The 22,604-nt window shown below is 46.7% G+C and overlaps 4 protein-coding genes across 4 annotated transcripts; 3 read left to right on the top strand and 1 right to left on the bottom strand.

Annotated features, from left to right (window-relative positions):
* Nucleotides 1–1,168: 1,168 nt before the first annotated feature.
* Nucleotides 1,169–3,868, top strand: H6S33_012264 (uncharacterized protein; the record flags this gene model as incomplete). Its single annotated transcript, XM_044843815.1, has 1 exon — nt 1,169–3,868. One exon carries the CDS (start codon nt 1,169–1,171, stop codon nt 3,866–3,868), a length of 2,700 nt encoding a protein of 899 aa, XP_044694913.1.
* A 4,091-nt stretch (nt 3,869–7,959) lies between these two features.
* H6S33_012263 (uncharacterized protein) lies at nt 7,960–8,826 on the top strand (the record flags this gene model as incomplete). Its single annotated transcript, XM_044843804.1, has 6 exons — nt 7,960–8,101; nt 8,170–8,254; nt 8,317–8,368; nt 8,435–8,456; nt 8,512–8,636; nt 8,698–8,826. 6 exons carry the CDS (start codon nt 7,960–7,962, stop codon nt 8,824–8,826), a joined length of 555 nt encoding a protein of 184 aa, XP_044694912.1.
* A 4,584-nt stretch (nt 8,827–13,410) lies between these two features.
* H6S33_012262 (uncharacterized protein) lies at nt 13,411–13,785 on the top strand (the record flags this gene model as incomplete). Its single annotated transcript, XM_044843793.1, has 1 exon — nt 13,411–13,785. One exon carries the CDS (start codon nt 13,411–13,413, stop codon nt 13,783–13,785), a length of 375 nt encoding a protein of 124 aa, XP_044694911.1.
* A 1,588-nt stretch (nt 13,786–15,373) lies between these two features.
* On the bottom strand, nt 15,374–19,676 carry H6S33_012261 (uncharacterized protein; the record flags this gene model as incomplete). The annotated part of the gene is made up of 5 exons (XM_044843781.1): nt 15,374–16,293; nt 16,342–17,317; nt 17,388–19,015; nt 19,074–19,145; nt 19,205–19,676. The coding sequence occupies 5 exons, from the start codon at nt 19,674–19,676 to the stop codon at nt 15,374–15,376; spliced, it is 4,068 nt and encodes a 1,355-aa protein (XP_044694910.1).
* Nucleotides 19,677–22,604: the final 2,928 nt, after the last annotated feature.

The raw sequence follows: 22,604 nt of genomic DNA, 5'->3' as shown, positions 1-22,604 counted from the left end.
TATAAAACCAGTAGTTTCAAACTGCCCAAAACATGTAAGGAGTAGTCAAACCTTCGCGTCTTAGTACTAATTCTAAGAGTGAGCCATCATGATTCACTCGATCACGTGCACAACCATCCAAGTCCATCACCTGCCACATCCGTACTGGGGAGTCCTAGCTCGTTACAAAAGTTCCCGTAGCTCTATGAGACTTATTCTGCCCCGTAGTGCGCCTGTGAGTCTCACAGGAATGGAGTAGGCTTCGTGGTATTGCACATCCAACCCAGGACGGACACATATGCCGTTATAAACCGTAAAAGTGGGTTCACGGCGTAGGTAGAAGCATGAGGGTTGGACATTGTAGAATTTACGTTTTGCTTTCATCTGACTGCATGCACCGGCGCAGGCGAGCAAATTTCTTGGCTGATCCTTTTTATTTCGGTTCATTATCTTAATTTGGTACAAGTGTAGTGCGACCTCCGGCCGCAATATGCATGTAGTGAGTAAATAGGATTCCAGAGTTCACTATAATTCTAATACAATGTCAGTCTCAAGTTGCCCACCTAGATTTGCTAAAGCCCGAGAGAGTGAAATAATACTGTACAGTCTATCTACGAAGTCAATTGTCTATGATATATATATCAGTTCTTTCTTCTCAATAAAGGGCTTTAACCATGTATTAATATGTAGCTCACAAGAAGATATATGTAGTTTTACTCTCCTCGAGATGGTTCAAGGTTGATATATATAAGACTACCTGCCGTTTGCCCTTTCTAATATATCAACTCCCTTCCCTTCCCGGCTATCGGTAGCAGTTCTTTGTGGTATATATGCAGATTATTCAACCAATCATAAATGTTCCTGACCACGCCGATGAAGACTATACTGTTTAGATGGCGAACGACAGTTAAACAATATAGCTCTCCTCACCTGATAGGCTACATGTACTTGTTAATCATATAGATCCAAGGGTCTGTTGTATTAATTATGTATGTATTTTATCTGAGGAAGCTTCATCGATATCATGCAGATTACCTAATCATTCAGCCGCCAACTGGTATCCTTCCCCGCCTGGGCCAGGAGACATATTTGTGGTAGAAACCCTTCGGATTCTAGGCTACAGCGCCGGTGTGTTCAGAACTGCTTATCCCTCAACCATATATACATACTCCATCTCCTCATCACCGCTATGGAAGTAGGGGCGGCTATAGTTGGGCTGATCGTAGCGGGTGCGCAGATTAGTGCCGCCTTGCATCGCTTCATCTCCGGCTGCACGAACGCCCCAGCCGCTGCTCACAGTATTTATCAAGAGGTTAATGAGTTTCGCATAGTACTTCAAAAGTTGCAGAATATTGTGTCTAGCACAGAGCTAGAACCTCTCGATAACGCTAAAGCCTCATTAATTGATACCGGACCAATTTCTTTCACCCTCGTTCAATGTGTGTGCACATTCTCCGAGCTAGAGAAGGAATTGAAACGAATGAAGCTCGATGAATTAAATCTGGAGGGAAAGAAGCTGGGCGTTTGGCATCGCATGAAATGGAATTTCGTGGAGCAAACAATGTCCACAATGATTTCGCGGATTCAGAATCACAAGAACAGTTTGGGGTTACTTCTGTCCATATTGATTACGTATGGCTCCATCTGGTCTAGTCTTCTTTTGTTTGGAGAAGGCATCGAGTGCTTTTTGACTCGACTAACCCATATGGCCTTTCCTAGCGAAGCAATCGGCGATGTAAAGGGACTTGTGCAAGATTTTCATGCCATAGTGGCTCAGGGGGTTGTTCCGCTGCCAAAAAGATCAATAAAACCGGACTCAGATTTTAGACCTTCAACGTATCATGATATTACAGGGTCCTCTTTGGACAACGATGCGAGTTCTATCAGGACAACAACAGGGTCTTCAATTCGTTCTCAATCTATTCTACCATCCCTACAGTCTACGTTATTCTCCAGTCGGCCGTATCGGAATAGAAGTAGTAGTGAGTCGATTATATCCGTGGCGACATCCAAACGCCGTGGAGGAAACTGGACTTTAGATGCTGGTGACTCGAAGTATTCCGTTTTCTCTTTGCCAGTCTCCGTCAACACAACATCGGGTATCAGTCTTGCAGAAGCACCGCCCATCTCACAGATACACTTAGCCATACCTGCGAAAATCCTGCATGACTCCAATTGGTGCACAAACTTCTATTCGGACCCTTCTAGGCTATATGGGTTCCTTACGGTAGACGAGAGAACGACCTGGTCAGCGCCTAGTCCCCCAAACCTGGGCGGATCCTTATTGTTAAAAGCTGTTTACAAAGGATTGACAACGGTAGTATTTCTATTCCTATTAGATTCCTCAACACCCAAAGATGCAAGGACTCAAGATGGATACAATGCACTAGATCTAGCTGCAGAATATGGGCATGTGGAAATTGCTCAGATGTTATTGGAAAAAGGCGCGGACACGAATTCAAGTTACGGTGGATATAGGGCATTACACCGAGCGGTGGTGGGACGGTCCATTGCCCTCATTCAAATGCTTCTAGATAAAGGGGCTGATCTGGAAGCAAGGGAGCTAGTAAATAGTTATACACCACTGCATCTGGCAGCCAGACACGCTTTTCATGAAGTTGTCAGTCTATTGCTAGATAGAGGTGCCAATATCGAAGCAAAGGCCGTGGACGGGTATACACCATTGCATCTGGCGGCCGAAGAGGGTCACAATGAAGCTGTTAGTCTATTACTAGGTGGAGGTGCCAATATAGACGCAAAGGACGCGTACGAGTATACACCATTGCATCTGGCGGCTGAACAGGGTCACAATACAACTATTAGTCTATTACTAGATACAGGTGCCAATATCAACGCAAAGGCCGCGGACGAGGATACACCATTGCATCTGGCGGTCAAATACGGTTTTGGGGTTATCAGTCTATTGCTAGACAGAGGTGCCAATATCGAAGCAAAGGCTGCGGACGAGTATACGCCATTGCATCTCGCAGCCAAAAACGCTAGTCTTGAGGCTGCCCGTCTATTACTAGATAAAGGCGCCAATATCGAAGCAAAGGCTGCGTACGGGTATACGCCATTGCATCTCGCAGCCAAACACGCTCGTCTTGAGGTTGCCCGTCTATTACTAGATAGAGGTGCTAATATCAACGCAAAGGCCGCGGACGAGGATACACCATTGCATCTAGCCGTCAAATACGGCTTTGGGGTTATCAGTCTATTGCTAGACAGAGGTGCCAATATCGAAGCAAAGGCTGAGGACAAGTATACGCCATTGCATCTCGCAGCCAAACACACTCGTCTTGAGGTTGCCCGTCTGTTACTAGATAAAGGTGCCAATATCAACGCAAAGGCCGCGGACGAGTATACACCACTGCATCTGGCGGTCAAATACGGTTTTGGGGCTATCGGTCTATTGTTAGATAGAGGTGCCAATATCGAAGCAAAAGCTGCGGACGAGTATACACCATTGCATGTGGCGGTCACGTGCGGTCACAGTTACTATACAGCTGTAAGTCTACTGCTAGATCGCGGTGCCAACATCAACGCAAAGGCCGCGGACGAGTATACACCATTGCATCTAGCGGCCAAACACGGTTACGTTAAATTTGCCTGCCTACTACTAGATAAAGGCGCTAATATCGACGCAAGAACCTCGGAGGGGGAAACCCCGCTGCACCTGGCATCCAAATCTTCACCGGAAACCTCGGAGGGGGAAACCCCGCCGCACCTGACATCCAAATATTCACCGGGAATGGTCGAAAGGTTGGTAAAGGCTGGAGCAAACCTTAATGCAAAGAATCACAAGGGAGAAACTGTAAGAGATCAGGCTATTAAGCACAAGAACACGTGGATTATCACGCTATTGAGTACTGAAACGGACTTGATGTAATGAGGTGGGCTGGATCAGTTATGTGCACTGCAAATGGGATATGGAAGATTTTAGCATTGGTCAGGTGCACGTGTATTAGTTTATATTTTTTTCGTAGTTTTCCTGTTGTTATTTGGAACGCATACTTCATTTGAATCTCCTGGGGAATTCATCTTACTATATCATGGTGTCAACTCTTTGAGCTGCTGATAAGATGTGAAGTGTAGAGAAAGGGGGGTATCCTTCCTCTGGCGCGTTGTCTCGGGGCCCGGGCCAAGCGGGAGAGTACGTGATTGGCAAATTGCAGTCAATGAAGGCGTGATCTCGTACGAATATCTTTAATTTAGATGCCCTCATTCCTTTGGGGTGCGTAAATGAATTTGTGGATGAGATATAGCCATCTGCAAAAGTGTTCGTGATTCCGATTTTGGAGTGAGACATTTCTCTATATATGTAGCTCTGGCAGACCACTAAAAACCCCCCAAGAGAAAACCTTCCTAGTCACCAATGGAGCCCGGAATCAATGAAGAATAAGATCAATGACCTATCTTCTTTTATATAAAGTCACGAACTATATTATATATTTTTCGTTTTTTTAAATCTCTACATTAATAACATCAACGTCATGGGTGAGCGCGCCGCACTGCGCACTGACATTAAAACTAAATCACGAACACTTTTGCTGAGTGGCTGTACGTAAAACTAGTGTAGTGTACTATAGAGACGTGTTAGCTAGACATCTATATATGAAATCGACTTTCTGTTGACCCATTGCCATTTTGCGCGTTTGAAGCAATTGCAAGCTCGTGGAGATACATGCACCCTGAGGTGTGAAAAAACAGATGGCGGCGGGGTGACGGTAAGCAAAAGGTTCACAGAGGGGCAGGAGGGTATACACAAACAACCAGCGGAGGTGAGGCTTTCTTTCGAGTTGGTGTTGATGTTGTAGTCTCGTTTGTTGTGGCGAGTCTATACAGTACCAAAAAACGGGTGGGGGTTAGTACGGTAGTACTACGCCATCCCATAAAATCGGGTAGCACTCCGGTTGTCGAGCGAGTAAAGCCGCCTTTCAGCAAATGCTCTATCAATGCCGTATCAATACTGTATTATATAATCTATATATTCCCTGGATTTCGCAGTGTGGGTGGTATATTTATACTGCCCTAGTACTTCCTCATTTCCTAAAATATGGCATTCTTGTGGTATTTAGGACAATGCCATTCCCCTAACCCTGGAATATCATATTTGGTGATGAAGCATTTCAGAATCAAAGACCAGATATTGTTTCATCCACCGATCCATCAATTCTTATCATCCTAGGATGGGGTTTAAACAATTGGGATATACTTTTGAAAAATAAATTTTGGGCTCTTAGGCATACATATACACATCATTTTAATTAGAAGTTGCGTCTACTATTCGATTATGATACGCTCATGTTGGTGATGATGATGATGATGATGATGGTGATGATGATGATGATGATGAAGTCGTATAGGTGTGGTCTAGTCTTGTAACATAGTGTCGACAAGCCTACATGTAGGTGTGGTCCTGGTCATGGACCTGGCGTACTGGCACGCTAGACCTGGTGCTGGCACACTGGACATGGTGCTGGCGCGCTGGACCTGGTGCTGGTCACAACGCTAAAATGTGTCTATATTGCTGTGGTAGTGCTACGGTATTGCTATGGTATTGCTACGGCATTCTATGAAAAATATACTCCTTGAAATGCCGAAATGATGCAGCAGTCCCGAAAATACCGCATTATAGCAAGACTACCGTAGCACTACCATACTAATCCCTGCCCCATTTTTGGTATTGTAGCTACATGTATCTACAGTACCAAAAAAAGGGATGTAATAGCTACTGTACCAATACGAAATTGTGCAAAACTTCAGAATTAAATCGGAATCCTAAACATTATACCGTAGCAATACCGTAGCAATACTGTAGCTTTGCAGTATTCTGCTAGGTGTGGTGCTGGCCATGGGCCCACCTGCTTTTTTGGTGCTGTATATTCTACCTGCATGATAACGTCACAGTCTGGGGTAACACTTGCTTTCAGCCCCCATGCAGGTCAGGGTCCGTCCCTGCCAAGCTTCCCCACCGAATGCGTGGGGAAGTCTTGGCATGGATTGGCTGTTGACACTTGACATGTTACCACCAACTAATACATCTCGCAGTCAGTGGGTGCTTCAGATATCGATGTGAATGTAACGCACTAGCCGATATTGTAGAAGCCTACGGTGTCCCTGGGATTACACAAACCAGGGAGGTTGTATGTAACTAGCTAGCAAGTGCTGCATATATCCAACGAACAGCATCTCGGGGAACTAAGGCCGAGGGAGGCCTAGGGGAGAGTTATAATTCCGGGGTATGGGTTGAGCGTCTTCCTCACCACGCTTGCAGCTGTGGTTATTACGGGCACTTGACGCGTGGTGAAGTTCTTATCCCCGCGATACAGCTGCCAAAACCAGTGACGGTGATGGTGATGGTGATGGTCGGTCTACCAACAACGTCAGTACTGGTGTACGTCGCCCCCAACCCCGACATAACCATATGTGCCTGAAAGAGAGCATTCAAATATTAGGAGAAGCGATCCCTTATCACGAATATGTAACTTCTACAGGTATAAAAAACCCCTACCGAGAAACTGATTTGAAGGCATTTTCTGGCTCGTGGTCGAGGATGATTATACATCATGCGCAGCGGAGGTAGTCGACTAGTCCCCAGTTGGGTTGAATGTCTTGTTAATCTTAATAGAATACATATGGCTTATATGGTTGAATTTAAAGTCACAGCTCTCTCACTCGCCGCTCTCCCCGCTCTTTTCGTAAGTAGGGCCGAGAGATGCGAGTGATACATGGTGACTCACCCTTTGTACTCGCTTGTCAGTAACACCCCCGGGGGTGGGCTGGTATTATGTAAAGGTCATTCAGTACATCTCACTACCAGCGCTGTCATAACACCTCTGGGCACAGCGGTCAGTGTTGCAAGAAGGAGTTCAGGGTTAGGGTTGGGTGTTACGTACTTAGGTCCGAGCCGAGACGGTGATATCATGAATCAGATTAGACATGATGTCGTTCCACCGTGGTGGTTAGGGAGGTTTCTCTTGACTGGGCATGGGTCTGTGTAGACATATCTCTCTTAGGTAAACACATGTTTCAATATCTGGACGCGGGATAAACGCGATCCATGAGAAATTGCAAAACATGTAATATCACTCGGTGTTCTTGGCGCGCACTAGAGCGTGCAGCTCGGCCTCTGTCATCGAGGCATGAGTTTCCGGGATACAGAAAGATGGCCCTTCAATACAGCTCTCTACTAGATGGGTACATGCATGCTTTTTTGCTGGTGGTGTGGGTGATCTAGAGCTACGTTGCTTCGTCGTACATGTAATCAATTGAGACGTTGGTCATTGGCCGGTTACCTACATAGCTAGCTGGGATTAGGAAGTGTGCCGACTTTGGCTCTTGTTGAGCAGCTTGATGACTGGGATGTATATGGCTGCAGCACTGGGATCTTAGCGTTGAGAATACCATGTCATGAGTCGACTCCGAGGCTGAAGGTGAGAAATCATCTAGCACTAGAGGAATCAAGATCGAAGGAGGGTCAGTCATTAAATATCATCACCGGGACCAAACTTCATGTATAAGGGGAATTGTCTGAAACCTCCTGTCTCATGTTAAGACGGATGTTTAAAGAGTGCTACTCCACATTACCAACATGTAACCACCCCCCTTACGCGTTATGCAACCCTTGAACATGACGACGCAAACCCACAATCCCTATCTACACCGGCACATCCCACTGCAGTCTCCCGCCTTTCTTTTCTACTCCCGAACAGTAATCATGCAGGACAGTCACAAGCCCTCAAAGAATACCCTGAGAGCCCACAAATAATACCCCACAAGCCCACAATCATATTCCATCCCCTCCATCCTCCCGCACAACACCCATTCCACCCACCACAGGCAGAAATTCAGAAATGCCATCATCTTATCCTCCCAGCACCCTTTCCATCTCCCTCACCATCTCCGTCGCTGTTTCCGCCCCTCCACTGGAGGAACCTCCCACTCCCAAAAATCACTAACGCCAACAACAGCAACAACATGTGGGCCGAGGAGTTCCACGTTCTCCTCATCCATCCGGAGGAACCTCTAGACCCCAATCGCCATCTGTGTCGTTGCAGCTGGGGGTGTATTCCCCCGGCTCCCTGCCCTGCCGCAGCGGCAGATGCGGTGGGCGCCGCCAGTATGCTCAGGGAGTATGTTGGCTCCATCTCTGTTAATATTTCTGACTGATGCTGATAACTGAAATAGTCTCTACTGCTCTTATCGGTGGCCTGGTGGTTGTGAACGCCCGACTCGGGCTTGCTCTGGGGGTCCTGCCCTTTGGGCACGCACAGTACCGCTCCCCTCTCTATCTATTTCTCCATCTCGTGTATTTTATGCTAACAGTTGATCTAGACTAGAGCTCTCAGCTCCTAGGAAATCATCCTCCTGGGTGGGGCATAGGTTGGTACGCTTCGGCACCCCTCCGGTCAAGTACCTTTGGTAAAGATATACCTGGGTCACTTACCGCCAGGAAGCCACCGACCAGGCCTGCGGTATTTTTCTCTCTCACTATATGTCTTTTATCGCACATGCACTGACATATTGCAGCAACCTCTCTGAGGCATGTTCCTGCCCCTGCTCTTGCCGTCCACTTGGGTGAGATTGTTGGGGAGGGTTCATGGGGGCCTGGTTGGCTGGCTGGTCAACTTACCAGCGGAATAAGGGGTGGCGGAGTAAGTCATTCCCGAATTGTTTCTTCTTTTGTTTGTAACCAGCTAACAGTGTGATATCTAGAAGAGAATGAGTCAGGTACACCTGGGGGGGTGGAAGTGGCAGTCACTACAACCACTGCCGCTGCCCCCCCCACCGGGGAGCCATGACGATCTCCCGATTCTCGGGTGTAGTTGGGGAAACCAGTTTTAATAGTTGCAGCGAGGATAGTCGGGGGTGGAGGGGCCTGGCCAAACGTGGCACTGGGGGTCGCGTGGGCTCAAAGTGTCAGACTCCCGTGGGGGCACTTTTAATGATTTATAGAAATGGAGGGGTTGTTGTTGTTTTCTGTCTGTGTGTTCGTCTTTGTGCTGTGTTCTTGGTGCTTGATTTGTGCCTCTCTGAGTTGCCATGATATTCGTAGTACTCGGATGGTGTGAGACTGTTGTGTGATATGTCCTATTCCCGAACCCATCTTACTCAAAAGCCCCAGCTCGACTCTCCATGCTGAAATCAATCTCAGCTCATGTAATTGTGACTGCCTACCTTTTCCGTAAGAGTGACATATCCCGCACGATCGATCCTTAAAGCGACTACCTCTCCATTTGAGACCCATGTTCTGTGACAAATTGTGTACGAAGACGTCGCCATCTAGCTGCGCCAAATCGATCTTGATCGGTTCTCGCTTCGTTTTAATAGCGCAGAAGAATTTTGATAATCACACTCAGTGAACTGATTCTCGTATGGAGTGGGCCTTGTGGTCTGTGGGGTGCGGAAGCTGAGTAGGAGGTCAGATGTGGGGTTCAGGGTGCGGGCGCGGGCAGGATGTGGAGCCGAGAGTCAGGGTGCACAAGAAGAAACCGATACAGGTTGTCCCGTACCGATTGCGGCTCTCGGTACGAGCCCTAGCAGCACGTGTCGCCTGCCGCGACTTTGGTCTTAACAATCGTTTATAATATTCCCCATGTCAACCTCTCAACTCACCTACATTCCAGCTCTTTGCAGAGTGTAAACAGTACGAGTGATAAGATATGACGTGCGAGTGATAATTTATGATTTGGGAGTATCATCTTGTCTAGTGTTTCTGGGTGGGTGAGTGTTAGACCTGCACGTAATGATGGTCTATTGAAGGGGTGGTCGGGTCAGACCGGCTAAATACATGCTAACTAAGCTGCTTGTCCTCCCCGCCACAAGCCTTGGCTAACAGTGAGGTAAGAGATCTCTAAGACACATGGGCAGTGGAGTCGAAGACTTAGGGGCTAAAGTGGGCTTGCTCGGTTTCGACGTTATATCTTCAGCTGATATTTACACTTAGCGATCTTGACGCCGAAATAGTGTGGTCGACGAGACGAGTTAACTCGAGTCCTCGACTCGGGCCCAAAGCTCGAGCCGCCACGAGCAGCTACCCTTACGAGTCGAGTTGGCTCGAGCTTTTTTCACTGCTCGACTTGAAGAGCTCGAGCTTTTGGGTGTTATCTTTCTGCATATTCCCGCCTTGAAACCATACTTGATATGCCCATATTATCCTTCCGCCATTTGATTTATAAAATCTTGAGGTATTCAACCCTAACCCTAACAACATATGTTTACACAAAGAGATCTAGAATAACTTCTGGAACTCCTATATGGGGCCACTAAAAAGCCCGAGCTCAGCTCGAGCCACTCGAGCTTTTACAATTCGAGACAAGTCGAGCAGCTGCTATCACGAGTCAAGTCCAGCTTTTCTTCCTGCTCGTCTCGAGCCGGCTCGTCGACCACACTACGCCGAAAACCTTGGCCCGATCCTCTCGTGTGATATTATGATTCTCCATACGCACCATTATTGACGAATAATTGGGATTAGTCCCATACTGTACTTAAGAGCATATATTGACTAGCATCGTAACGTCGTTATTTTTCCTATAGGTACGGGCTCATTTAATTGGAACTACTACTAGCTAGCCGTATTTTACAAGCGGGGGTGGAGCTAGCTAGAAAGAACGAGTTTGTTGAGTGGGGTTCGAGCATACCTTCCCAGCATCGCGTATGTTCTTGACACTTCTTGATTCTATCAGCACGTCTCTTACCGCTCTGTTCTTTGGACATCCATGGAGGTCCGGTTAATTTCGGGTGTTGAAGACTAGCTTAGCTTCGGGCGATGGTCCTTGTCCGCAAAGGTCGACACATCTAACGAACGTTTCATTGTCTTTTGTAGCGGAAACAACAACTTTATGTATGCAGCTGAGTGCGCTTCCTCACGCTAAGATAAGCTATGTTTTCTAGTTCCCCGATCGCGACCGTCTTCTAATTTTGTTTATTCCTCTTTTTTTGCGCATGGCCTGTTCGTGCCTACGTCGGTTATGGAGAACAAGAGCTGAAACGTTTAGCTGCGCGTTGTGCCCGCGGGGGGGTGCTCTATATACTTAGTGCGTACGTTTCCCCTTCTGGGGAATTGAAATAAAGAAAAGACAATGAATTACCGATCAAACCGCCCAGTGCCTTTCCTGAAACGTCCGAGTGACAAACTATGACAAAGCCGGAGAGGCCGGCCTAGATGGTGCATACTAACTCTAGGCGAGTCACCGCGCAGACAACGGGGTGAAAGGAAGAAGAAGAGAGAAAGGCCCACTATGGGAATACCATATGAGTAGAGGGGCCGGGGGCCGCAGAGGACACGCGGAATTAAAGAACTCTCCTTGTTTCATGATGCGTATCGGGCGGGACTTGCCGTCCCCGGTCCCGTGCGTGCCGCGTCTCATGCGAATCTGCATCACGGGCAGTTCATCTTGTGTGTTATCCAAGGTCCATTCTTCTGAATGACAGTATCAACTCCTTTGACGGAAGACTGCGTTTTCTGAATCTTTATAGCCGACGAGTGATATACTGTGACGCGTCACGTTCTACCTCCATCTCAATGACTCTACTCTCCACCGGGCCGGTCGTAGCGGTTCATGCGGTAGACGTACTCTCCTAGACTCTACCGACGGGTGTCTGTTTGCTCTATCGGCCCGGGGAAAACGTGTGAGGGCCCGAACATGATTGCTCACTCGCTCATGAGATATCACTCGGATGAGTTTATCCACGTTTCGGCGGGGCCTGTGTGTTCCGGGTGGTTTTCACTTTGCGGGACAACTTTTGTAGGACATACTGAGCGTTGAATGATAGTGATAGATGGTGGGTGGATGGTGAACACCTATTCAGGAGCCTGAAAACACTCCCGCTTGGCGCGTATCTCACGTCCTGTCACCGCATATGGGTGGTAGGTGAGGGATTCATGTTTATATCTCCGCCTTCGGGTTACTGTCGCGATGAAATCATATATAGGATGATGAAAACAGTCGCTGCATGGCTTCATAGAATGACTACCCTATCCCTGCAATGATGGCTCAATTCTCGTTGCACCACCAACACAAGACTCCAGCCACCCGCAAGAGCGGGCTTATCACCTTACGATCATTAGCATATCTACCATAGAAAGAAAATGCATGGCTTTGGTATATTCACGAGGTAAAAGAGAAAGAATAGCTATACCTTTCTTCACTTTATACCAGCGGAACCCTGATCGCGCTTTCTATTCATATTTTACTTGATCTCCTTCTATCCCAGCACCATCCCGCAACCGCAAGTTCCAGCGATAAACAAATACCACTTCTCCGTCCGCCCGCCATCATGCCATCGACCCATCAGCACCGCTGCGCAGCCCCGTCGAATGAGGGAGAGAAGGCGGACGCTCTCAGTGTTTGATACCACCAGGAACCCTTTATCGGGTTCCTTGGATCATGGATTATCACTGCGCCCTGCGAGGACTCTTACTGCTTGAAAGATACTATCGCTCCACGATTACGGCGGACACCGGTGGGGACAAAGATGACACCCAGGCCGGAGACTGCTACTGCTTGAAAGAGTCGTATGTATATGATTTCCTTTGAGTTCTATCATATAAAGATCTGTGATGGGTGCTAACGCTTTCAAATGTAAGAATAGTCAAAAGTGGTGGCTAAAGAGTCTACGTTCGTTTGCGGGAATGGGAAAAACACATCAGGTGTAGTTGGGAAACCAGAGAACCAGGTCGGATGGTTCTAGACGGTGGTAGAAGACGGGGTGAGAGGGGGCGGTAAATATACCGGGAGTAGTTGGGAAACCAGAGAACCAGGTCGGATGGTTCTAGACGGTGGTGGAAGACGGGGTGAGAGGGGGCGGCAAACACATCAGGAGTAGTTGGAAAACCAGAGGACCAAGTCGGATAGTTCTGGGCGGAAATGGAGTGCGGCCAGGTTCGTTTTCCCTCTCTTGAAGAATGTTCGAAAATGAATGCCGGCGTTGTCATGAAGATACTCAGAAACAATATACTAACCGTTTGCTTCAGTCGGTCCCCAGATCTCCATCGACAAAGACTCCCAGCACAGACAAGAACCACTGCTTGTCTCAATACCACGGATGCATTCTCCCAGTTGCAAAGGCCGGGGGGCCCATCAACACTATCCCAACGGGGACAATACTAGTACCATCCAGCGTACTCTCCACCACATTCTCTGCGTCCAGAGAGAGAGAGAGACTACAGCTAGCGTCAAACGGCACGATGAGGGGGCTCGCCTTTGTTTCCCACGACAGAGCTAGCTAGCTAGCTAGCAGGATCGAGCCATAAATATATAGTCGCCAGAGATCGCCAATCCTACCTGCTCATCTCAACAGGCCAACAAATATCCAAAAGCTCAATCACCCTAGACTGAGCCCCAGAATCACTGCTCTATCACTTAATCGAGATACCAAATCGGTGCTCCATCACCCTAAATCGAGATCCAAAGCGGCCGGAGCGATATGGCGGCACCATCTACAGGTGCTGAGATGGCCTCGGATTCACAGTCACAGGACAATGGGGACAAATGCTTTACAGAGCTCACTGCGTACCTGGATGCCGCGAAGACTCTTTTGGCTAGGATGAAGGAGGAAAGGAAGGGCCGCAAAGAGAAAGACGGTACCCTTATTGAGCCCAGCGAAGCGCTGGTTAAACTGCTTTTGCAGTATCAGGAAGCGGAAGATAGGTACACACGGGTAAAAAACAATCTCTTGGGAGGGGTTGGGAACAAGGAGTTCGACGATGACAGGAGGAAGAAATCTGCTGATTACGCGAACCGGAAGGAGGAGCTTGGGGAGATACTGAATAGAGTTAATGATTTGGAAGAGAAATTGTGAGTATTTCGCACTTGATTACATTGATATTATTGATATACTTAAATGTCTAGTATGGATTCGAGATTGCTAACGAGTTAATTTAATGTAGCGCATGGCCTATAGCTACTGCAGCTGGGGATAATAGTCCAGGTAATAGGGTGAAGGAATAGGATCAGTTGGGAGAAAAGAGTGTGAGGTGGGTCATTGAAGAAAAGGTTCTAAGGCCGATAGAATGTAAAGGTAATGGCTGCCCCAACTAGGAAGAAAGCTAGGATCGGTCTTTCAAGTTAAGGATATTCTATTCCACTAAACATTAGAGGTGCAATTTTTCATTTCTATAGAGCTTCATTAAATTTCGTTTTTCAGAGTTCTTTCCGTCGCATTCAATGTGATATTACTAGCCAGGCCAAACCCTACTAGACCGCTCCAAAGAATCCAGCATAATCTAAACTTATTAACTGTTGAAAGTACATCAAATGGCTTTCATATCAAACGTCCCCTGCTCTGAGTAAATGTCTGGATGAATCGAAGCTTTCGTAAATGCGGTCCAGCTTTCGACAGCGGCAGTTCACATCCTAGATCATTTATCGCCTATATATGCATGTAGCTAAGTGTCTTCCCGTCTTCTCGTCCTCCCCATCTTACTGTGTTCACATCTTGCCTCGACCTGCACTTGGGTTTACCTTCATTGTGTTAGGCAGGTGTTGTTCAACGTACGTAATATACATATATGTTTCTCTTTAACACGAAAACGCGGTGGCTGTTTTACTTGCGTTCCAATCGGTGCATTAATTTCGGTAACCACTATAATAAGGCCCATTATATTACTTCAAAAGTAAACAGATATCGATGCATTCTCTAGGGGATACATAAGTACATGTAACATGTAGCCTTGAATGAATTTGTCGTTTACTAAGCCCGATAAATGATCTTTGGGTGGGTGGCACCCCCAGCTAAATGATCTTTACTAAATGACCTTCCTACCTCCTAAATGACCTGAATTACGTATGTCTGCCCTTGACACTGAACCCTATTTCCGTGCTCCCAGTACTATAAAGCCAGCACCACGAGCGCCCCTCTTCTCTTTCATCATCACCATCACCATCATCACCGGTACCTACGAAGGTAAGTCGGATTCATCGTGCTAATTGACATAGCTATCACTAATAGGTGTAGCGGAAGCAGCAGCGGCAGCAGTGGTGTAGTGGTAGCAGCAGCCGTGGTAACAGCAGCGGTGGAGTAGTAGCAGTAGCAGTAATACGGTAGAGGTAACGACGGATAGAGCTAGAGATATACCGTAGCTATAGTAAATAATATAATTCTAAAGTAAAATAATACTAATAATAGAGGAAAAAGATCGTTTACTTCTAAATGACTGCGTTATTTATCAAGTGTAGTCACATAAACGACGATTTTAAACGACTGCTTGCTTAATTGGTAATTCAGCACTAACTGACGATATATATGGGTTATACATGACTAAACGGCAAAGTCACTCATAGTTTGCTACTAGAGATATTACATTGTGTAGAAACCTAATCACTTTCCAAGAGAAGTAAGAAATTTCCCTCCTATTACCACGAATCACGCACCCGAGTCGGGCGTTGTACTAGCTTCCCCCGTCAGAATCTGGCGATGACTCGTCGGAGTCATCTAATTCAGAGATGGTATTATGATATTTCGATCCTCCACTAAGTGCATCGTTACCTTCATTTAACATGTTCGAAAGTAACTCGACAATCTCGTTTTCCTCCCGCATAGGTTCCTCAGCCAACAGCATCTCCCATTTCTTCCTATCTCCGGTCATCCTAAATCCTTCGCCGAGGAGCAACTTTATTGTCTCCAGGTGATAATATTTGCTTGCCGCGAATAGCGGACTCCTATCGCCACTAGTGATACCGGATCCAACACCCTCTCTGTTTTCCAATAACAACCTAACTATCTCAACATGACCATGCTTACTGGCTATATAAAGTGAACGTTCGCATTCCTCTCTCGTTGGGGATTTGTTCGTGGGTTGCTGAAGCAGAGACTTCACAGTATTCGAAAGGCCTTTTTTACTCGCCACATAGAGCAATCCATCAGGGATGATATCATTGCTGTGCCCTCTGAGAGTCTCTAGGACATTCTCATGCCCAAAGATACATGCCATCACTAGTGCTGTACGCCCACCTCTCTCCTTCAAATTGATCTCCGCGACATTCATGACCTTCAGCAAAGCAGTAACAATTTCCATAGAGCCTGCCATCCCTGCAAGATGTAAACATGTCCTCCCATATTCGTCTGGGGACCTGAATTCAGCACCGGATGCCAACATGAGCTCGAAGGTTTCTGTTGAACAGTGATAGGCCGACCAATGGAGAGGTGTTTTTCTACTGTTATCCCGAGCGCCGAGATTTGCCCCGAGCCTTATCAGATGTGTTGCCATATGAATATTATTACTTCTTCCTGCACAATGTAGCGGCGATACTCCGTCCCGTCCTTGAATGTTCACATCGAATTTTTGTTTGTCCATTTTATGCGCCCAATCTAGCTTAAGTGAGCTGTTGAGCGCAGCATAGTGTAGAGGTGTCCAACCTAAGAGATTGATGGCCCTCCAATCAGCATGGTCGCCCGGGGCTAAATCGCGGCCGTTTTCCACAAGATGCGATATGATATTGACTCTACCCTCCTTAGCCATGTAGTGTAATGCAGTCCACCCTAGGTCGTCTTTTTGATCCACATCAGCGATGGGATCACCCTTATACTCTCCTTTGATGATTTTGTGGTGCAAGTCAGTGACGCGCGGAATGAGGGAGTCCCGTAGGTGAGAGTTGTAGAAAGAACGTAGTGGTTCCCATGTTATTTTCCGCTCTTGTATATCATATAGGTTTGCGAGCCCGAGGAGAACTTCTTTAGTCAACGAGCGAAATTTCGAGTTCGTTAATAAAGCTCGTAAATGCTTGTGGTCTCTTACTAACTGGTTATCCAACACCAAGCTTTCATTCTTATGCTTTTGAATTTCCTCTCCGAGGCTCCAGAGAAATTCCATTGATACTGCTATGGCCATGACCCATGACCTTGCCTCCAAGCCAGCATTACTTCCAGTAGGCATTTTAGTATGGTTGGGAACCTCAAGGAAACAATGCAGAAGCCAGTAATACATATTAAATACCTCTCCCCATTGCCCGCGGCGCTGAAAATCCTTAGTCTTGTGGTGTATGTTTTCAACCACGATATATGTATCAGGAAGCTTTCGATGCAGGCTCAAAGGTGGGACAATACTCAGGAATAACTGAGAGGAGTTTCCCAACCCAGTTTTTTCGAGTTCTGATATGATATTCGATAATGTAGGGCTCTGAAGTCTGATCGTGTCCCAATTCATAATTTGTGAGATTTTCGACTGGGACAGCGAGTATTCATCCAACTTTGTTCGACCACCAGCCCCACTTTCGACACCGATTGGGCATAAGCCAGGTGATGCAGCAAAGGCCCATATGAAGGCAGTGAATATCTCAAGTGCAAAGGTTGATTGCAAAGAAGACTGAGTGAATGAAAAGAGAAAACCTGGACACTGCGTATCGCAGTTAGTACAGATGAGTACTCCATTGATTGTATGCTGCAAATGGTAGTTGGCACCTTACCGGATCACCCTCTTTTATCTCGTCACGATCGACAAAAGACATGGGTAAGTATTTGTGGACCTCATCGTTCTCAATGACCCTTCCTGCAGAACCAACCACTCGATATTCATGTTGCTTGATACGAACTGCCAGAGGCTCTCGCCCTGTTAAGTTTTGCGCGCTCATATCTGTGTCCATGATACTCTGTGCGTCCATCCCCATCCACCATCTGAGATCTCGTCGTAATAATGGTGTGCTTCGTCCGAGAAGTCGGGTCGTAGGCTTCCTATTTACCTTACCGCTACGCAGCCATGCATCGCCTACATCATCCAAGATACTCTCGCTCTGCTTTACTGAATACATCCAAAGCGATAATACTGCCTCTATTTGGCCAAGATTTACCACCCACCGGTCCTCGACCCGATTGATACGAAATTCGATTACCTCGGCCGCGGGCGAGGTCCCTCCACCAGTAGTTGCTCGCATCCACCAGACAAAAGGTTCGGTTCCATTGTACAAGCCGGGGAAGTTCATGATACATTCTATACCGGCTACAAGTGAGGTCGCCTGGTCTGAGTACACACTCGGCCATCGGGTGAGATATCCAAGCCGCTCGCGAGAGTTGACCACAAACTGCGCTCTATTGGTGCCAGGTAGAGGGGCGTTAGGAAGGTCATAACCGCTGTTTAATGCCTCACTAACCATGTTCCACTTGAATTGTTGGTCTCCCGGTGGCCCAAGAGAATCCATTGCGTCTGCATATACTGGTTTTGCACTGACCCGGAACAAGGCTCTCAGCCATCTCCTTGAAGGCTCCGGGTCTTTTACTGTGGGTTGTCTATCCCAAAGGCTCAAGCCACCATCTTTCTCGGAGAATCGAACGGATAGCCAATCAATCTCATGATCCCTGGGGAGTTGATGGTGTTCTGGACAATCTGATAGGCCTCGGCGAAGTACAGCCCTCAAGACGCTCATTACTGCTGTCGATACGAATTGGGCAACGGAGACCGACCAGTGCATACCTCGCAAACCCATGAATTGAATGATAAAACCGCTGATGCTTAATATGACTGCTCCGATTGTTCCATACCTGATCGCATATGATGTTGGATGGAACAAATCACTTAAATCATCGTTTCTTCTGGATGTCAGGATGGTAGACGTCGAGTCTTTGGCGAGGATTGCACTGGAGCTAAAGACCTGATCGCTGACAGTCTGTCCTTTTTGGAGCCATAACAACCTTCCCTCACCGCTCTTCAGACGATACCTTTTTTCTACCGTGCTCTTTTCGATTATGAGGCAGCAAGCCAGCACCCCGGTTACCAAGAGCACCGTGCCGATAAGGGTACAGTACCAGGCCCAGACAGCATTCCATTCTAATTGCAGAGATCTTCTTAGTCGGGCGTTATAAGTTGAATTATACGCGTATACAAGTACAGCGACCTGTAATGAAACAGCGGAGACAGCAACGCAATAGATCTCAGCTTGGGGCACTCGCTTATTGATATTCAAGGTTATATTTGGTGCACTAATAATGGGAAGATCACGAAGCCTTGCGGAACTCTGGGTATGTTGTCTCGTGGACGCAGTGCTTCGATGTCTCACCCCTGATGTCTCGCCTGTAGACTCAATATCATGCGTTTCCGGGACTTATCAAGGTCAGCCATCCTGTACTCCAAGAGGTCTCGGGTAAGGAGCTATACACACTCGAATTCAGCTCTATATTGTTCTCCGCTTCTGCATTGCGATTGGCGACAACACTCCGGACGCGTCGAACATCTAATACATTATAGGTTTTGAGTATATATTTCATATGCTCCGGATTATATTTCTCTTACCTTGCACTTCAAAATGTTGTTCGCTCATTTCGTTGTCAAGCGTGTGTAGTTCATACATCACGCTTCCTTCCGCTAATGTGTCCCCGGGAGTTGAACTCTTAACAAGGACAAGCTCCTGAATAGCTGGCGCGCCCAGGGTTCTCACAAAGTTCTGTCCGTTCCACAACTCGCAGACTTCATGCGATGTGGATGACATGAGTTCCAGCTCAGCAGCGGCACGATGCTCTCTCGCTCGGCCAACGATAGCTTTTAGCCACTGTGGCCCACCAATACGGATGGCCGATATAACAGCCGTTATGATCCCCAATGGAGCCATCGAGAAGATGATATGGTCACCCCACCCCATTGACTGGCTGAGGAATTGCTTTGCGACCTGCTCACCGAAAAGTGCCAAGATTGGGGCGAAATCTGAAATAATATTACTGGACATTGACGCGAAGTCGACTTCCGGCTTCTCTTCTAAATTCTCCATCTTGTGAGAATGTTAGTAAGGATCAGGTTCGCTATTCAGCATCCTTACTTGTTAACAAGTTATTATGTTTTGTGACATTTAGGAATGAAAGCGATTCAATGACTATGAAGGTATACAGTACTGATCGATATAACTATGGGAAACTTACAAGGAGCTTGAGATAGTAATGTTATAGGCGTTTGAACAGAGAAACTCGGCCGCGGAAGATTACCGAAAGGTTTGAGGAATACAGAGTAGTATCCTAGAGCAAATGTTGAATGGATATCCAGGTAATATTGGGAATTGCGGGATCTTTTTCTAGAAACCAACTTATCTTGCTGTTTTTCTCATTGCCATGTGCTTAGTGTGAGTAATTATAAACTCTCTGCCTCGATATCGGTTGACCCCTGAACAGTGAGATCCATATAAGAGCGGACTCATGCAGATGTGCGACACACATGAGTATGGCGCCTAATATGGTATTCTGTGGGATTTATATAGTGATCATGAGACCATGCCACGGGCTGCTGCATACGTATATTAGAGATGCTTTTAACGGCCCGTTTAAGAATCTCGGTAGTTTGCCAGTGGTCGCCTTGTGCGATCTCATGGAGTTTATATAAATTCTGAGCATTGATTGGTTAGCTTACTTGTATTTAGGCGATAATACTCTCGATGTGCGAAATTTCTTCTCTCAGATAGTACACTACGTCGATATGGTACAATCCCCATTTCAGCCACATGTATTGGGGTATGTCAAACCCTGGACGCTTTGGTTTTTTGGACATGTGGGTTTAGATCTCGACGACTTGGTTCTGACTCAATTTCTCGGTGGCTTTCGCTACCTATACATATGTACTTTACGACAAAATACTGATAGCTAGCATCGCTCTAACCGCCCTGGACTCGGCCTCACCTATAGAAGTCAGATCGAAGGGCGACTGTTTTTATCTAGGCAGTGTACCACCTTCGATTTTTGTGGAAGTTTGATATATATAGTTCGGATATTGAAGTAGTATCGATGAAGGCGAATGGAATCTAGCCACGGTTTGCTATAACTCCCTGTGATGTAGGCACTTTCCAGGAGCGAAGGGTTTGAGTTTCATGGAATATCACCCGGTCATAGGATATCACTCGGGCTTGGCACACACTAGGATTGTCTGTCTGCTTCACCGAGACCCAGGCATAGGCCATGGGAAAGGATATGTCGATCTCCACCAAGCCAGAGTTGGATAATCTCCAATAAAAGTAGTTAGTGTAGACATGCAGTCCGGTAAAAAACCACCTGATCGCGCTATACATTGGTTGAAGAGTAACGTCTTGCTTTGTACCGGGTGTGTGGGTCGGGGTGCGTGACCTATAGTAGAGTAGGCGTTGAACATATATAGTCTCAATCTCCAACAGAAGTTCAGAGTTGAAATATATGCACACTATTTCTGATGTGCAGCAACGTGAAAGATTAGCATGGCAAAAGTAATATATAGCGGATCGGGAAAGGATTATGCTACTAATATATGTGTTAATATGCAGCTTATGGCTGATAGCACCTTCTATACAAGTGCTCAGCAAGTTTTAAGTCGGGATGGTTGGCCGTGATTAACAGGTGTAACATTCCGATCTTGACCGCATCAGTTGATTACCCGGTTACCTACCGACCTTTGCAAGGAATAAAGCTCACATTAACGTTAAGACACTCATACTCTCAAGAGAAACATTCTGGAAGGGGTAAACCTGATTTTCGTTCCCAGTTGTCTATAGCCTTTGTGTGCCATCCATCAGCTATAACCCCAATGGGTTGATTGGAAGGGGAACGGGTATCTATTCAGAGCTCGGATGCGAGTTCCGCTCGTAAACTCATAAGTTATTTGTCGTATCTAACATCATTCTTTTGAAATGCAAGGTTCATGCCGATTCCCGTCTGCATGACTATAAAGTGGCAAATGTGCTCCAAATCAAATCTAAAATAATGATTCGCCTACGCGCTGAACGCTGAACGGCGTTTCAGCTAGATCTTATCTCAACTCCCCAATGCAGCCATGATCAGCATAGCCTGTACTGCAGTAAAGCTAATATAGCTGATCCACGAGGCAGCAGCGTGCACCCAAACAATGTGGCACCGTCTGTGATCTACTGTAGCTCGAAGGGATATAGCAGTTGATATCAGAAGTCGCTTTACTGTTTACATGTTTCAAAATCCTTACCGGGCCCGAGAGTCCCCGTCAGTGGTAGCATGCATATTGCTGCTGTGTGTTATGTGCGAACTGATATCAATAGATTGCGAACCCACAGTCGTTTTTGAGTAATCTTCTATTCCCCGTTTAGAGTTTCTCACGTCTCCAGAAAGCGCTCATTGCGATCGATTGACAAAAGCACAATACTTGGGTAAGCTTCCTGCCAGCTATAGCTATTCTCGTGTTCTCCTGAAACTCATATGATCATGATCATGCCATCCATGTCGTACCTTTCGCAGAGATCTTAGATTAAACCGCCTCGAGTTTGAGGAAATGATGCGGTACGTAAAATGACCCCTTCCCCCTATTCAGATCGTGATACGAATGCCCCCCAATCCTTAATTATAAACCGTCTTCGGCGGTAAAAAAAGGAGAAAAAAGGATTAAGGATACACAGCCCGCGAGAGCTAGTTCGGGTTTTGCTAATTTTTAGCGCGTCGAGTACGGGTATGCCTGCATGCAGCTGGGACTGGGCAAGATTCTAATGATCTCGTACCCCACATAATCCTTCCCCGCAAAGGCACAGGAACACCGGAAGGGTGACTGCGTTTAATATGTCGTCCAAAAATAGACACATCACGCGTGCCTAATTTATTAAGTTCGGCATATGATCCTAAATTGATTATTATTCTGTGTTGAGTATCATCTTTCAAAGATTCGATAGGCTCCTCCGGAGAACCCGTCTGAGCGGAGAATGGTAATTGGGGCCTACCATGAG

Source organism: Morchella sextelata (assembly GCF_020137385.1).
Source record: "Morchella sextelata strain SCLS chromosome Unknown scls_8, whole genome shotgun sequence".
Lineage (NCBI taxonomy): Eukaryota > Fungi > Ascomycota > Pezizomycetes > Pezizales > Morchellaceae > Morchella > Morchella sextelata.
Note: the sequence above shows the minus strand (reverse complement) of the source record. Positions and strands in the feature narration are given on the sequence as shown.